The 14,841-nt window shown below is 57.8% G+C and overlaps 3 protein-coding genes across 3 annotated transcripts; 2 read left to right on the top strand and 1 right to left on the bottom strand.

Annotated features, from left to right (window-relative positions):
- Positions 1-3,299: 3,299 nt before the first annotated feature.
- LOC111161746 (caseinolytic mitochondrial matrix peptidase proteolytic subunit) lies at positions 3,300-8,624 on the top strand. The gene is given in 7 exon segments (XM_022525655.1): positions 3,300-3,320; positions 3,322-3,486; positions 3,588-3,659; positions 4,197-4,293; positions 5,134-5,321; positions 6,265-6,370; positions 8,257-8,624. Coding segments are annotated over 7 exon segments (822 nt in total). The 3' UTR covers positions 8,430-8,624.
- A 2,259-nt stretch (positions 8,625-10,883) lies between these two features.
- LOC111161810 (alkB homolog 7) lies at positions 10,884-12,550 on the top strand. Its single transcript, XM_022525785.1, has 4 exons — positions 10,884-11,157; positions 11,762-11,935; positions 12,023-12,147; positions 12,320-12,550. Exons 1-4 carry the CDS (start codon positions 10,954-10,956, stop codon positions 12,480-12,482), a joined length of 666 nt encoding a protein of 221 aa, XP_022381493.1. The 5' UTR covers positions 10,884-10,953; the 3' UTR covers positions 12,483-12,550.
- Positions 12,551-12,720: 170 nt separating this feature from the next.
- Positions 12,721-14,361, bottom strand: LOC111161809 (persephin). The gene is made up of 2 exons (XM_022525784.1): positions 13,212-14,361; positions 12,721-13,124 (listed from the first exon to the last, which is right to left on the bottom strand). The coding sequence occupies exons 1-2, from the start codon at positions 13,342-13,344 to the stop codon at positions 12,817-12,819; spliced, it is 441 nt and encodes a 146-aa protein (XP_022381492.1). The 5' UTR covers positions 13,345-14,361; the 3' UTR covers positions 12,721-12,816.
- Between the last annotated feature and the right edge of the window lie 480 nt (positions 14,362-14,841).

Raw genomic sequence — 14,841 nt, 5'->3', positions numbered from 1 at the left:
TGCTTCCCCTGCTTGTGCTCTCCCTCTCTGTGTCAACTAAATAAAATCTTTTAAAAAATGTAAAAACCAGTAATATTCCACAATACCAATACTTGACAATTTTTAAAGATTTTTTAAAATTTATTTTTGAGAGAGAAAGAGAGCATGAGCAGGGCGATGGGAAGAGGGAGAAGCCGACTCCCCACTGAGCAGGGAACCCCATGAGGGACTTGATCCCAGGACCCTGGGATCATGACCTGAGCCGAATGCAGATGCTTAACCGACTGAGCCACGCAGGCGCCCCCAAATTTTTTCCATTTCAGGTCACTATCCACTTTATTTCTTTTTAAGAATTATTTATTTGAGAGGGGGTTGCGGAGGAAGAGAGAGAGGGAAAGCAGACTCCCTGCTGAGTGAGGAGCCCAACACGGGGCTCGATCTCACAAACTTGAGATTGTGACCTGAGCCAAAACCAAGAGTTGGATGCTTAACCCGCCGAGCCAGCCAGGTGCCTCACCACTTTGATTTAAATCAGTGGTTTTCAACTGCGAGCAATTCTCCCCGGCCCCCACCCCCAACCAGGAGGAGACTCCGCAATGAGCCATCTTTGACTGTTGTGATGGGGACTGATACTGTCATCTAGTGAGGGGACCAGGGTGGCCTTCCCCAAACAATGAATTACCCATCATAGAATGCCCGTGGTCCCAAGGCGGAGAAACCCCACTGTAAATGGAACAGAAGAGGAAAAACTAGAATAGAAAACATCAGAAGGCACTGCCCAAATTCAGGATAAATATTTCATGAAACGTTTGTATTTTTGTGTCCTCGGACACTATATAAGATGTCTCTCTCCTTGTGAGTCCTAATCTAAAAGGTTGGATGAATGCTGTCCCGAGGACCACAGAACTGATTCTGACCTCTGGCTTCCAGGAGCTCCCATTCCACAGGGGATAAAGAAGACAGAATGAATTGATGTCACAATGGACAGCCATTTAAAGAAGGCAGGGGTTCCAGAGTATCAGCAAGGCGAATCAGGGAAGGCTTCTCTAAAGAGATGACGTTTGAGGGGAGACTGATGTGTTGGGAAGGAGCTAGATTCAGGAAAAGGACGCAAGCAAAGCCCAGGTGCCTGGACGGGGCTTGGTCTGTTTGAGGAAAGGAAAGCTGGCCGGTGTCACCGCTGGAGCCAAGTGGGGAAGGGAGGGTGGAGGCAGGTGACGGAGGAGGTTAGCGTGGGTGACAGGGAGCCCAGCGGAGGGCTATAGGCAGGGGAGGGTTATGGCGAGCTTTCTCTGGTTGCTAAAGGGAGAAGTAACTGCAGGGCCCAGAGAGAAGCTGGAACACACAGGGGCTGTTACCGACAGAGGAGGTGAAAAGTAGCTGAACTATGGACAGGTAGAGCAGGTGAAACAAAGGGAAGCAGTGAGGTCAGGGGGTGTGGGGGTGTTGGGGGAGGAACTGCGGGGGCTGCAGCAGCTGATGGCCCACCCTTCTCCCCAGGGCAGGGCGGGAGCTCGGGACCTAGCAGAACCGGCCGGGCAGGGCCACCCACCTGACTCACAGCAGAAACTGGGACAGCCCATGCTGCCCACCTACGTCCACACTGGGGAAGGCCACGCCCCGGGCCCAAACACTGGCTTCCCCTGACCCCCAACCCCTGTCAGTGATGCCTAGATCTAGGCCTTCTTTCAGGGGTGCCTCTGAGGCCTCCTCCAAGCTCTTCTATTTCCAGGTCTTTTTCTCAGTCCTGCCCTGATTCCATATGGCATAAGTGTTCATGTCCTGTTCTCTCTCTCCATCAGACTGGGATCCACTGTGAACACAGAGGGTACAAAAACTACCCTTATCTAGGGCACCCAGCATCAATGCTAGGGCCCAGCATTTAGGCTCTGTCTGCCTGGTGAACTCCTATCTATCTGTAAAAACCCACCTCAAAAGGACCCTCCTAAGGGAGGACTTCTTGGATGGCCATGGTTCCTGGGTAACACAATCAGTAATTAAAATCCATCAATAGTGAATGCAAACTGAGCATTTACTATGTTCCAGGCCCCATTCTGAGGGCCTTATAGCAGCTCTAGGGTGTATGTTATCAATCTCCCTATTTGCAGATGGAAAATGGAGGCTCAGAGGCACATGGCTAGTAAGTAATGGGGCTCAAATTTGAACTCGGAGGACTTCAGTATGCGCTTCTGCAGCAGGTCTCTTTAAATCCATCCCTGTGAGATTGGTGTGATCATTGCTATCTCCCAGACAAGAAACTTCAGGCTCAGAGGGGCTTAAACAATGTGCCTAAAATCACACAGCACGTCCCGGATTGAGCCAGCTTGGCAGGTGGGGCAGCTGCCTCTAAAACTCTCAGCTCTTAACCTTCCTCCCTTATCACCCCTTGTCTAGGCTCTGAGGACCCCCGTAAGAAGGTGGCATTTGGGGGTGCCTGGGTGGCTCAGTGGGTTAAGCCTCTGCCTTCAACTCAGGTCATGATCTCAGGGTCCTGGGATCGAGTCCTGCATCGGGCTCTCTGCTCAGTGGGGAGCCTGCTTCCCCCCCCCCCCCCCCCCCCCCCCCCCCCCCCCCCCCGCCTGCCTCTCTGCCTGCTTGTGATCTGTCAAATAAATAAAACCTTTAAAAAAGAAGAAGAAGAAGACGGCATTTGAGCTGATTTGGGGGGAAAGAGAGGTGTCAAACCTTACCAGGAGCCTTCCTATTTCCAACCCTTTGCCGTTCTTCTGTGAGGAATGTCTTTCCCCACCTAACAAACTCCTATCCATCCTTCAAAACCCAGCTCCAATACTCACTCCACCTTGGAAACCTTTCCACACAAATCTCCCAGGCAGAGTCTGCAACACCCATCCTTGGGCTCCCCCCAGCCAGGGGTCCGTAGATAAACGGAAAGGTCTCGGTAGGAGTTAGCCCCACCAAGCTGGAAGCTTGGGTAGGCCGGGGGCCCAGTGGGCACAAAGGAAATTATTTTTATTTATTAATATCATTTTTTTTTAAAGTAAGCTTTAGCCCAACGTGGGGCTTGAACTCACGACCCCCAGATGCAGTCGCAGGCTCTACCGACTCAGCCAGCCAGGCGCCCCTGAGGCTGATCTTTAAGTTAAGGAATAACTAATTCATGGGGAAGGGCACTAGAACTGGACTCATTAAGTGTCCTCCGCCACGGTCCCCTTCAGGCTCCGCTCCACCCTCGCCCCGCCCCTAAGCATGCCGGTCCCGCTCCGCGGACGTGGGCGGCCCGTGAGCATGCGCCCTAGACGCAACGCACGCCGGGAGTTGTAGTTCCGCCATCGACGGAAGCCGGGACGGACTGAGGCGGGATGTGGCCCGGAATATTGGTTGGGGGGGGCCCGGGTGGCGGCAGGTAGGTTCCCCGTGCTGGGGCCTCGACTCGCCGCCCGGTTCCCCCCGCGGCGGACGCCCAAGACCGGCCTGGCCCTGCAGCGGAGCCTGCACGCGACGGCGGCCCGGGCTCTCCCGCTCATTCCCATCGTGGTGGAGCAGACGGTACAGCGGCCGCGGGAACTCGGCCCGGCGTGGGAGTCGGGGGTCTCCGGGCCGCGGGCACTGCCGGCCTCTGACCCCCCACCGCCATCTTTCTCCCACAGGGTCGCGGCGAGCGCGCCTATGACATCTACTCGCGGCTGCTGCGGGAGCGTATCGTGTGTGTCATGGGTCCAGTGAGTGCCCTGCCGGGATTGTCCTCTGCGCCTGCCCAGACCCCATGCGCCCCTCCTCCTCCGCGAACCCCCTTGACCTCTTGACCTCTCCCAGCAAGGCTCCGCCTTGGTCCCAGTCTGACACCCCACTTCCTGGGCACATGAGCCTTCAACCTCCTCTTCTGGCCCCATCCCCCACCCCCAGCCCTTGTTCAGCCTCTGCTTTTCTCTACCTGATTTCTGACTCCCTCCCTCACCAGTGACCCTCCTCCCCATTCCTGGCTCTGATCCCCATCCCCCCATCTGACCCTCTTGACCCCTTCCCTTCCTTGCCCTGAGCCCACTGACTCCCCCCACTTCCTGTGCCCCAACCCCCTGGGGCCCTACCACCCCTCACCATCTTCCCACTCTGGTGCTGAGTCCTCCCCAACCGTCTTCCTTGGGCTCTGACACCCATCCCTGTTCGCTGACTTCATCCCCAGCCACCTCACAGTTGCTTGGGTTAGCCTGCTCCTTGCCCTCCAGCTGGGCGCACCCACCCTCCCCTCTTACTTGCAGATCGACGACAGCGTGGCCAGCCTGGTTATTGCGCAGCTGCTGTTCCTGCAGTCCGAGAGCAACAAGAAGCCCATCCACATGTACATCAACAGTCCTGGTGAGCAGAGCCATGCCCCCGGGGCCAGGGCCACTTCCTGGGTCACTCCAGGTGACTCGGGGCAGACCCCCCACCACCACTTCCATCAGGAACGTTCTCCCTCTGGAGGAAGAAAGGGTGCTGAGCTTCCTTCAGAGTCCCAAAACTGTCTCAAAACCTCCAAAAGTTGCCCGGTCCTTGCTTTTAAGTCTAGGTTCCCAAACTGGCAGCCAAGCCTGCCTCTGATCACACATGTAACATTTTACCAGCCTGACCTGGTGGTCGGCATATTTTAAAATAGGTAGCTGCCACCACCAGCACCAACCCCCTCACAAAAGAGAAGAGCTCATCTCGACCAAGCGCCAACTGTGCCCTGTACTTGAAGCGTTTCGTAGGCATTGAACTCATCTGGTCCTCGTGGCAGCGGCCTGTGGTTGGTCCGGTTCAGTGATCCCCCGTCTGCGAGGAGACACTATGTTTGGCAGGCTGGGTAACTTGCCCAAGGTCCCAGACCACACTGCCAGGACACGCTGACTCCAGAGCATCCCTCTCAGCCACCACTCTCCCCGCTTTCCACCTTCCCTTGCAACTCTGACAGATCTGGTCCCGCCAGGGCCCGTGTACATGGGTGGTAAGGGTCAGCTCGCTCTGGAGCACGTGCTCTCCTCTCCCCCATTTAGTTCGTGTCACCTGTTGCTGTCGCCTCCCTGCCCTCGGAAGTATTCACGTTTGTGATCCGGGCTTTAAAGGGCTGCCTCTACACATGCCCCTCCCAAGGCCAGGGGCCGCACTAGGGGAAGGCTGGGGGGGAGGAGCTGGCGCAGCCCCTCACTCCCGCTGCTCACTCTGCCCCGCCCGCAGGCGGCATGGTGACGTCGGGCCTGGCCATCTACGACACGATGCAGTACATCCTGAACCCCATCTGCACGTGGTGTGTGGGTCAGGCCGCCAGCATGGGCTCCCTGCTTCTGGCTGCCGGCACCCCGGGCATGCGCCACTCGCTCCCCAACTCCCGCATCATGATCCACCAGCCCTCCGGGGGTGCCCGGGTGAGTGCCGGGCCCACGCAGGCTGCTTTGGGACGGGGGTGGCGTCTGGACAGAAGGACCAGCTGGGTGGAAGTCACGGGCGAGCGTCAGTGTTGGCAAGTGTAGGTTTCACAATGATTTCACGTTCGGTGAGGCCAGCGGATCAGGAAAGGACTGCCACGGGAAAGACCATTTGTTACTCACCGTTCCCGGGGTGGGGGGGGGGGCTTTTCCTGTCACGTTTGCCCACATGGGAAGCACCAGGGTCACTCAGGAGGCACAGAGCAGGGGTGGGGGGTGGATAGGGATTTTACTGTGGTTTCTGCAGGAAGGAACAGTGAGGCAGGGCCTGCAGGGCTCAGGACGGGCTAATCTGAATTATCTCAGCGGGCTCTGGGGGATAGGGGATGGCCTCATGTCTGGCCTGGGCCCTGGGGGAAGGGGGCAGGGGACAGTGGCCCTGAGTATGCGTGCCCCATGGAGGAGGGGGACGCATTTGGGATCAGCTGGTTTGCCTGTGAAAACTCATGGCGGAGCTGGAGCTGTCCGCTGGCTCCCGGAATCTGCTTGCCCTGGGAGGGGCGAGGCTCCACGTGCAGAAAATACAGTTAACACCGGAAGCGTTCTGGTGCCTGGGTGCCTCAGTCAGCTAAACATCTGACTCTTGATTTTGGCTCAGGTCACAGTCTTGGGGTCGCAGGATCGAGCCCCACATCGCATGGGGCTCCCTGCTCAGTGGGGAGTCTGCTTCTCCGTCTCCCTCTGCCCCTACCTCATCTCTCTCTCTCTGAAAGGAATAAATAAAATCTTAAAAAATAAAAATACAGGAAGCCTTCCTGGTAGGGGCAAAGATGCTGCAGGGTGTGTGGGCCTCGAAAAGCCCCGCTCCGCCAGTCTGAACGCTCTCTCCGGCCTCCCTGCAAGTGGCTGATGCTCACTGTGACCTTCTCCTTCGTACCCTCAGGGCCAAGCCACAGACATCGCCATCCAGGCAGAAGAGATCATGAAACTCAAGAAGCAGCTCTATGGCATCTACGCCAAGCACACCAAACAGAGCCTGCAGGTGATCGGTGAGTGCCCCCCACCAGGCGCCCCCTGCCCTCCTTTATTTTAACCAACGCACACACGTGTGGCAGGACTTGTGCCAAGCCAGGGCCTCTCGACCCTGGCACCGCTGACCCTCAGGGCTGGACCATCCTCTGTCCTGGCCGCTGTGGGACATGGAGCCACGTCCTTGGCCACCACCCACTGAATGCCAGCAGCACCTTCTGTTTGCGACAACCAAAGCTGCCCCCGGATGTCACCCAGTGTCCCCAACCTCCAATGGAAATCCCCTTTCCTAAGCACTTTAAAAAGACCAGTTTGCAGAATCTTCATAAAAACTCGCTTAAAACGGGTCAAAGGTTTGAACACTGTCCTCAATAAAGAATATTCTAGATTGCCAAGAAATATAAGAAAAGATACTCATCATCTTTAGTGACGATATTTTAAAATGACATCATTAGGGGCACCTGGCTGGCTCAGTCGGGAGAGATGTGACTGCTGGTCTCAGGGTCAGGAGTTCAAGCCCCATGTTGGGCGTGGAGATGACTCAAAATTAAATAAGTAAAATTGCCCATATATATACACACACAGACACACACACACATAATATATATATATATACATATTTTAAGATTTTTTTTTAACCTTTTTTTTTTTTTTTTAAATATTTATTTATTTATTTATTTATTTGACACACAGAGAGAGCGCGCAGGTAGGCAGAGTAGCAGGCAGAGGGAGAGGGGGAAGCAGGCTCCCTGCTGAGCAAGGAGCCCGACTCGGGGCTCGATCCCAGGAGCCCGGATCATGACCTGAGCCGAAGGCAGCCACTTAACCACTGAGCCACCCAGGCACCCCGATTTATTTATTTTCGAGAGTACATGGGGGGAGGGGCAGAAGGAGAGGGAGCGACTCCACACTGACCGTGGAGCCCGACACAGGGGCTCCATCCCACGACCCTGAGATCACGACTGGAGCTGAAACCAAGGGTCGGACGCTTAACTGACTGTGCCACCCAGGCACCCCTTGCGCATCTGTTTCTTACAAAAGAACATCATTAGTCAAGGGAAAGGCCAGTTAAGGCCCAGGGGGATACCATTTTAATCCACCGGAAGAGCTAACATCCAGAACCCGACACCCGGCACCAGTGAGAATGTGGAACTGGAACACTCACCCGCGGCGGGCGGGAGCGAAGAGGAAAGCCGTCTGACACCCCCCGCTTGGGCTCATAAGGCTCCAGACGCCCCGGTTCCCCTACTCTGCATGCAACCAGATGTGGGTGCTTATGTCCACCAAAGCTGCAGATGGGCATGCCGACTGTCGTCCCGACTGCCTGTGTGCGGGAGCCCCACGCCGGGAGACACCCCCATTCCCGACAGCAGCACGGCGAGCGCATTCATGCTTAGTTTACGCCGTGGAGTCCCACAAGGCAACGACAGAGACCCGGCCATGGCGACACGCGGTAGCTGGGCTGAATCTCGGACACAGAGTGCCGAGTAGGAAAAAGGAGTAAATACTCTGATTCCACATATTTAAAAACAAAAAGAAGCATGCTTATCTCTGCCGTCATGCCACCATTAGGCTAGCGGTTACTGTTGCGCCAGAGGAGTCAGTGACTGGAAGGAGGCTCCCCCCAGGGGCAGCTGGGGATCTGGGGCTGGCCCCTGTCTCAGTCTGGGTGCTGGCCATGTGGGTATGTGAAATTCACACTGAAATTTCACACTGTCCACTTGCATCTGGATGTGTATTAGACATCAGGAACCAGTAAAAAAAGAAAAATGGAATGGGTATTTTACCAATGGGGAAACTAAGGTACCAAGAGGGGAAAGGCAAGGTCACCCGGCGAAGAAGGGATAGAACAGGGCCCCCGACCGGCTTTAACCCCACCCACCCTGCCTCTCGCTTCCCCTGGCAGAGTCGGCCATGGAGAGGGACCGCTACATGAGCCCCATGGAGGCCCAGGAGTTTGGCATCTTGGACAAGGTTCTGGTCCACCCTCCCCAGGACGGTGAGGATGAGCCCGAGCTGGTGCAGAAGGAGCCTGTGGGGGCGGTGACGACAGCAGAGCCCGCCCCTGCCAGCATCTGAGAGCCAGACCTCACCCTTCAGAGGAGAGTCGGGGGAGGCCAGGTGCTAGTCAGAAGCTGGAGCTGCAGCCCTGCCCACCCCTCGCTGCTGAGCCTGGAAGGGCCCCAGGAGGAACTCTGGGTTTGGGGCTGCCCCTCAGGGCAGGTATCTTGAATGAGACACTGTGATTTTCAATTAAATCTTTGTAGTCTTTGAGCCCCGTCTGTGTCATCTTCCCTGCCTGCTCCACCGTGGCACGCACACCTGTGCCCTGCACGATGCCTCGTCTGCCTTCACCCCAGCCCTGAGGCTCTGACCTTCCAAGCCCTAACTGCAGCAAACCCTACTGAGCAGAAAGGATATTTCAGGCACTATTCTAGAGACCACGACATATTCTGGAGCAAACAAAATTCCCTGTCTTCAAAGAACTTACTCTTGTGGTGGTAGACAGTTTTTTAAAAAACCAGGGAAAGAGGTATGCAGAGTGTGTGTGTGTGTGTGTGTGTGTGTGTGTGAGAGAGAGAGAGAGAGAGAGAGAGAGAGAGTTACAGCTTTCAGTGGGGTGGCCAGTGAAGGCCTTGCTGAGAAAGTGATGCTTGAACAAGGTTTAAGGTAAGAGAAGGACAGAGCAGTCCAGGCAGCAGGCATAGCAAGTGCAAAGGCCCTGTGGCAGGACTGTGACTGTCATGTGGGAGGGCCCCCGAGGAGGCTCGTGGCTGAAGTGAAGTGGTGGGGGGACAAGGCAGAGATGTGAACAGAAAGGAAGGACAGAGCTTAGAAGGCCTGGTGGATCTGAGCAAAGAGGGACATGAGCCATGGAGGGTTCTGAGAAGAACAAAAAAGCAGGAGCACTATGGCCTCCCACGGAGTACTGGGAGGAGTGCAGCCAGCATGGAAACCGGGAGACGAGTTCGGAGACTCGGAATAATCAGATGAAAGCTGGTGGCCCCAGCTGGGTGGCCAGGAGAGGTCGGATTCAAGCCAGGTTTTAAAGGCAGAGCTGATGGGTGGAAAGGCTGCCAGAAGGTGCAGGTGTGGGGGCAGGGGATCAGGAGTCCAGTTTGGACACATGTTACTTCTGGTGCTTGATGTGCCTCAGACATCCGGGGTGGGGGGGGGGGATAAATCTGGGGTCAGGATTGAGAATGAAAATGGAAAAGACATCATTGGGTATGTCAATAAACCAGCAGTCAGCCTGAGAACCGGCTGCTGGATCTGGCACAGCGAAGTCACTGACGGAATGAGCGGAACCCCACCTTCAGGGTTGTAGGGGCTGAATGCCAGCCTGGTGTGCACCCAGAGGGAAGGGGTGGGAAGACATGGGAGCTCGACACATTTTTCAAGAAATGTCATTGTATAAGGAGAGCAGAGAATGTGTGGCTGTCCCCGGAGGAATCGTGGGGTCAATATTTCAACATGCATTTCTAAAAAGATAAATCTTTAAAAAGGCCACCAAAATACCGTTTGCAAAACCCCATCCCCCCCAAAACAAAATCATCCCAAATCCAACCAGTGTGCACATCTCCCCAGTTGCCTCTATGTTACTAGTTTGTTCGAATCCCCCTCCAGGTAAGGCGCATACCTTGCAACTGACTGATGCTTCCCGAAGCCTCTTTTAACTGCGGGTTTTCTCCTCCATCTCTCTCTCAATCTCTCCCTCTTTTTCTTCTCTTTCCTTGAAATTCAGCCGTTGGTCTTGTGGACTTCCCATCTGAATTTTGATGATGGGATCAGGACCGGCTGTGACCTCTGTCTGTCCTTGATATTTCCTGTGACTTGACGTATAAACCTAGACAAGTCTGGTCGGGTTCAGATTCCGCTTTCTGGCAAATGGCCTCTTAAGTGGAGGTGTGTCCGTCCATCAGAAGGCCCCCAAAGGGTCGTGGTCCCTCATTTTGTGACGTTAGGGGCTGATGACAATCCGTATCTAGATCACTAAATATTCCAGTAAAGGCTGCAAAGTGGTGCTATGTCAATCCTACCCTTAAAGCAAGAGGAGGGTTTGGGGGGTTGCTTTTTACTTATAAGGTGGGAGCCAGGCCGTTTGTACACAGGTAGGGATGACGCAGACGAGAGCAGGAACAGGTGATGCTTGGCTTCAAACTTTGACCCCAACCTCTACCTTGACATCATGGCCTTGATGTCACTCCCCTGGACCCCGTGCCCCTGACCCCTTCCTCTCAGCGGACTTTTCCCTCAATCTAAAGTTCTGGCCGACCCCACAACCCGGGCCTTGGACCAAATCCTCCCACAGCCCCTGACGTCACGCCCTAGGCGCCTTCCGCCGTTGAGCCCAGCCCCGGCCGCCACCATCTACTGCGCCCACTGCGCCCACTGCGCCCACAGCGCGGGAGAGGAGGCGGGTTCTCTGGGGAGCCAATAGCTTGAGAGGGCGAGCTGAGCAGCAGCCAGTAGCCTTTGGCCGGGGGGGCGGGGCTCTGGGGAAGGCCAATCATTGGAGGGACTCCGTGAGGCCACAGCCAATGGCTCCGGGGCGGGGGCGTAGCCCTGACTCCGACAGCTTTCACGACCCGGCCCCGGGGTTATGGCCGGGAGTGGGCGGCTGGCGCTGGGGAAGCTGCCGGTACCCGGCTGGGTTCGGGGATCGAGCCCGGCCGTACTGAGCCGCCTTCGGGACGAGGCCGTGGTGCGTCCGGGTTTCCTAAGCGCGGCCGAGGAGGAGACGCTGAGCTGTGAGCTGGAGCCCGAGCTGCGCCGCCGCCGCTACGAATACGACCACTGGGACGCGGTGAGGCCGGCGGCGCCGGGGGCGCGCGGGGCGGGGCTACGGTGGGGGCGGGGCCTGCGGCGTTAGAGGTCGGCACGGGGGTGGAGCGCTGGGTTGTAGAGGGGTACGGTTGGGTGCCGGGTCTTGATGCCCAGGGCCTTTGCGGGCGGAGATGAGGGCTTGGCCATAGCTGGATCCCTGACCTGGAACTCTGGGGTGTGTGGGGGACAGGAGCAACGTTAGGAGCCGAAACAGGTGTGGAGCGAGAAGAGGGAGGTTCATTGGTTGGGGGCGGAGACAGAAGACGAGTGAATCAGTTGTGGGCGGAGACAAACAAAATTGAACATTTCGGTGGGACCAGCACTGGGGACAAGCTCTGGGACTGAACTGGAACCTGAAGGCAGGTACAGAGGAGTGAGGCCGGGCCTAGTAGGACAGGGGTTGGGGTTTGAGACCCAGGATCTTAGGGTAGGTAGGACCAAGGTGATAAGTTGAGGGTGGTGTCAAGGGTCATGCTGGGAAAGCCAGTTCTTTGCACTCTGCCCTCCCCCCACCCCCCCACCCGTGCCTCAGTTTCCCTGTTCCTTCTGCGAGCTTCCTGGCTTGACAGAAGCTCTCTGTGCAGGCCATCCACGGTTTCCGAGAGACAGAAAAGTCACGCTGGTCCGAGGCAAGCCGGGCCATCCTGCAGCGCGTGCAAGCAGCCGCCTTTAGCCCTGGCCAGACCCTGCTGTCCCCAGTGCATGTGCTGGACCTGGAACCTCGGGGCTACATCAAGCCGCACGTGGACAGCATCAAGGTGGGCAGAGGCCAGAGCCTTGGATGGGGATGGGCCGGTGGGGTTGATTGGCCAGAGGTTGATTGGCCGTCATGCCCGCTCTTCCAGTTCTGTGGAGCCACCATCGCTGGTCTGTCCCTACTATCTCCCAGCGTCATGCGGCTGGTGCACACCCAGGAGCCAGGGGAGTGGCTGGAACTCTTGCTGGAGCCAGGCTCCCTCTACATCCTTAGGTACTGCCCAGCCAAGGGGCCCCCATTCCCCCTAGTAACTCCTCAGATGTCCACCTAGCATGTTTCTCTTTTCAGCCCTCCCAGCAGACACGAGCATTCCCCTGTGGCAGGCAGGCCACCTGGTGGTGGGCCGCCCTCACCCCATCCAGACACAGCCTGTTTTCTCTTGCAGGGGCTCAGCCCGTTATGACTTCTCCCATGAGATTCTTCGGGATGAAGAGTCCTTTTTTGGGGCGCGTCGGGTTCCCCGGGGCCGACGCATCTCTGTGATCTGCCGCTCCCTCCCTGAAGGGATGGGACTAGGGGATTCGGGGCAGCCGCCCCCAGCCTGCTGAACCCCCGGCTCTTTCCCCAACTTCTCAGAGACACCATGTCGGTGAATAAACTTGGAGTGTGGACAGACTGGCCTGCTTGCACTGGCTGTTCTCAGGGGCTGAGCGGGGCCAGGGAAGCCCAGGAACCCCCCTCCCCCAACCCCTCCCCACTCTGGGAGCTGAGGTGGCCGGGGCAAGGCGCACTCGGGCTGAACACAATCATGCACTGAACACAGTCATGCGGCGGCAGTTCCTTTATTATGCTCCTTGCCCGGCACACCTCCCCTCTGGTCTCCAATAAATAAGTCAGCAGAGCTCCTCCAGGAGCCTCGGGGGGGCCCCAAGCCAGGCGTCCTTAGGCGCCACAGCTACAGGCGGCCGCCGAGAGCTGGGGCAGCCACTGCCAGTGGTGGCGGTCGTCAAGGAAGGCCACATCAGTGTAGCGGGTGGGCCGGCAGCAGGGCCCACCGTGGGCTCGGCCCTGGCCCCGCAGGTGGGCCAGCGTCAGGCCATGCTGGGTGCGCGCATCACGGGGGCAGCTGCCTGCACAGTAGCGGAAGACGACCGTCTCCTCTGACGCATAGCCCAGACCCAGCTCGGCCACGGGTAGGGACAGGCTCCACAGCTGGCACGGAGTGGCCAGGGCTCGGCGCAGGCGGGCCCCTGCGGAGGACAGAGGGGCAGCTGACAGCTAGTGGGGTCTGGGCGGGAGGGAGTCAGGGAGTCACATGGGGTCCAGGGTGTCCTTACCCAGCTGCAGCCTTGGGGTCCCTCGGAGCTCTTCCTCTGCCACCGGAGCCCCCCAAACACCAGGGCCCCCGGTGAGGCCCAGCCACAGCGATAGGAGCAGCAGAGAGCAGAGCAGGACGCGTCTTGTGCCCATAGTGACAGGTGGGTCCTGATGGTGGGGAGGCCTCGCTCCCTCAATTTATCCCACTGCCAAGGCAGGGCCGAGGTGGGGGTGGGGGGTGGAATCACCTCTTCGCTGCCGCTGCTGTAACCACAGGATGACCCCCATGTCCCGCAGCACACACTGTCCTATGTCTTCCGACTGGTTCCTCTGCCCCACCCACTGTGCCTCCAAGAGTTAAGCGTTCACCCCCTCCCCGCCCCATCCAGACATTCCGCAGACCTGTTTCCGACACCCCCTTCACCCCTGATTTACGAGTGTTGCGGCAGCCAGAGCCGAACTCAGGGCGGGCCACGGGGTCCCCTGCCCCACCTGCTTCTGGAAAGAAGTTGGACGGGCCACTGAGAGCCCACCAGTGGGACCCCATCCCCACTCAGGGTGCCTGGGGTCTGGAGTCCCCACACTGTGCACCAGGTAGAGCGGGATGGGGGGGAGGGGACAGGTCAGCAGGTAGCCGAGCTGTCACCTGGAGGATTAAGGCTTCACGCTCCTGTCTCCGGGCCTGTCCCAGCCGGCGTCAAAACAGGAAAAGGGAGAGGCCGGGGTACAGCCAAGAACCGGAACATGAGGCTAGGAAGCTCACCCCGCAGGGACTCCTGTCTCTAGAAGGCCCACCTGAGGTCCCAGGGACCTCAGCCTCCTCCCAGCGTTAGGGCAGGAGGGGCAGTTATACCCGCCGGTTCTGAGACGCAGCAGAAATTTCCAGTGACTTCCATGCCCCTGTGACCTCAGGGAAAGGAGGCCCTCCCTCACCTGTGAAAGGGGGCTAACCCAGGTCCTTCCCACACGAGGCTCTGAGGACAGGTGGCACATTTAGCATGGGACACGCTGCCTGAGGGAGGAGCTTGGGAGGGCAAGCCTGCTTTGAGGCCTCAGAAGCACGAAGAACCTGGGTAGCGCTTGAAAAGCTGCTCGATCTCACGGAGGTCAGACCGGGTGGGAGCTCAGGTAGGAGCCTGCAGCCCTGGGGGGGGGGGGGGGGGACAGCAGAAACCAGCATATTTACCCATGGCTGGGGGCACGCATGTGACGCAGGTCCCCACCCCAGGCTGCCGGGGAGGGGTACAAACCCAGTGGGGGAGCCTTCGCTCCGGAAACAGCCAACCCCCTCTCTCCTCCCCGGAAAACCCCGGCTCAGGAATTTGTCCTGCACTGGTGAGCAGAGAAACATGGGTTCGGGAACCACTGTGGGCTTTTCATGTGAGCAGAGCTGGGGACGGACCCCCGACTCTGTCTGCGTCTTGCTGGTGTGGTTACCGTGGCACCTGCTGAGACCACCTTCAGACAACTGTCGCTTGTCCAAAGTCACATTCGAAGCCAAATCCTGCCGCACAGAAGGCCCTTGGCTCCTAGCCACCAGGGCCTTAGCCCTCCGTCGCATGGCAGGGAGGCCAGGGGTCAAATCGTCAGGCCAGGGCAACCCTGCTTTCCTGACGCCCCCAAAAAGACCTGGCAGAAGGATGAGGAGGG

This window comes from Enhydra lutris, unplaced genomic scaffold, assembly GCF_002288905.1.
Source record: "Enhydra lutris kenyoni isolate GAN:26980312 unplaced genomic scaffold, ASM228890v2 scaffoldscaffold86, whole genome shotgun sequence".
Taxonomy (NCBI): Eukaryota; Metazoa; Chordata; class Mammalia; order Carnivora; family Mustelidae; genus Enhydra; species Enhydra lutris.
This window is presented reverse-complemented; position numbering and strand designations above follow the sequence as displayed.

Coding starts and splice junctions, on each gene's coding strand:
- LOC111161810 (XM_022525785.1), top strand. CDS start 10,954: ATGGCCGGGAGTGGGCGGCTGGCGCTGGGGAAGCTGCCGGTACCCGGC. Junction 11,158..11,761: donor AATACGACCACTGGGACGCG/GTGAGGCCGGCG, acceptor CTCTCTGTGCAG/GCCATCCACGGTTTCCGAGA. Junction 11,936..12,022: donor CGCACGTGGACAGCATCAAG/GTGGGCAGAGGC, acceptor CCGCTCTTCCAG/TTCTGTGGAGCCACCATCGC.
- LOC111161809 (XM_022525784.1), bottom strand. CDS start 13,344: ATGGGCACAAGACGCGTCCTGCTCTGCTCTCTGCTGCTCCTATCGCTG. Junction 13,125..13,211: donor GACCCCAAGGCTGCAGCTGG/GTAAGGACACCC, acceptor TGTCCTCCGCAG/GGGCCCGCCTGCGCCGAGCC.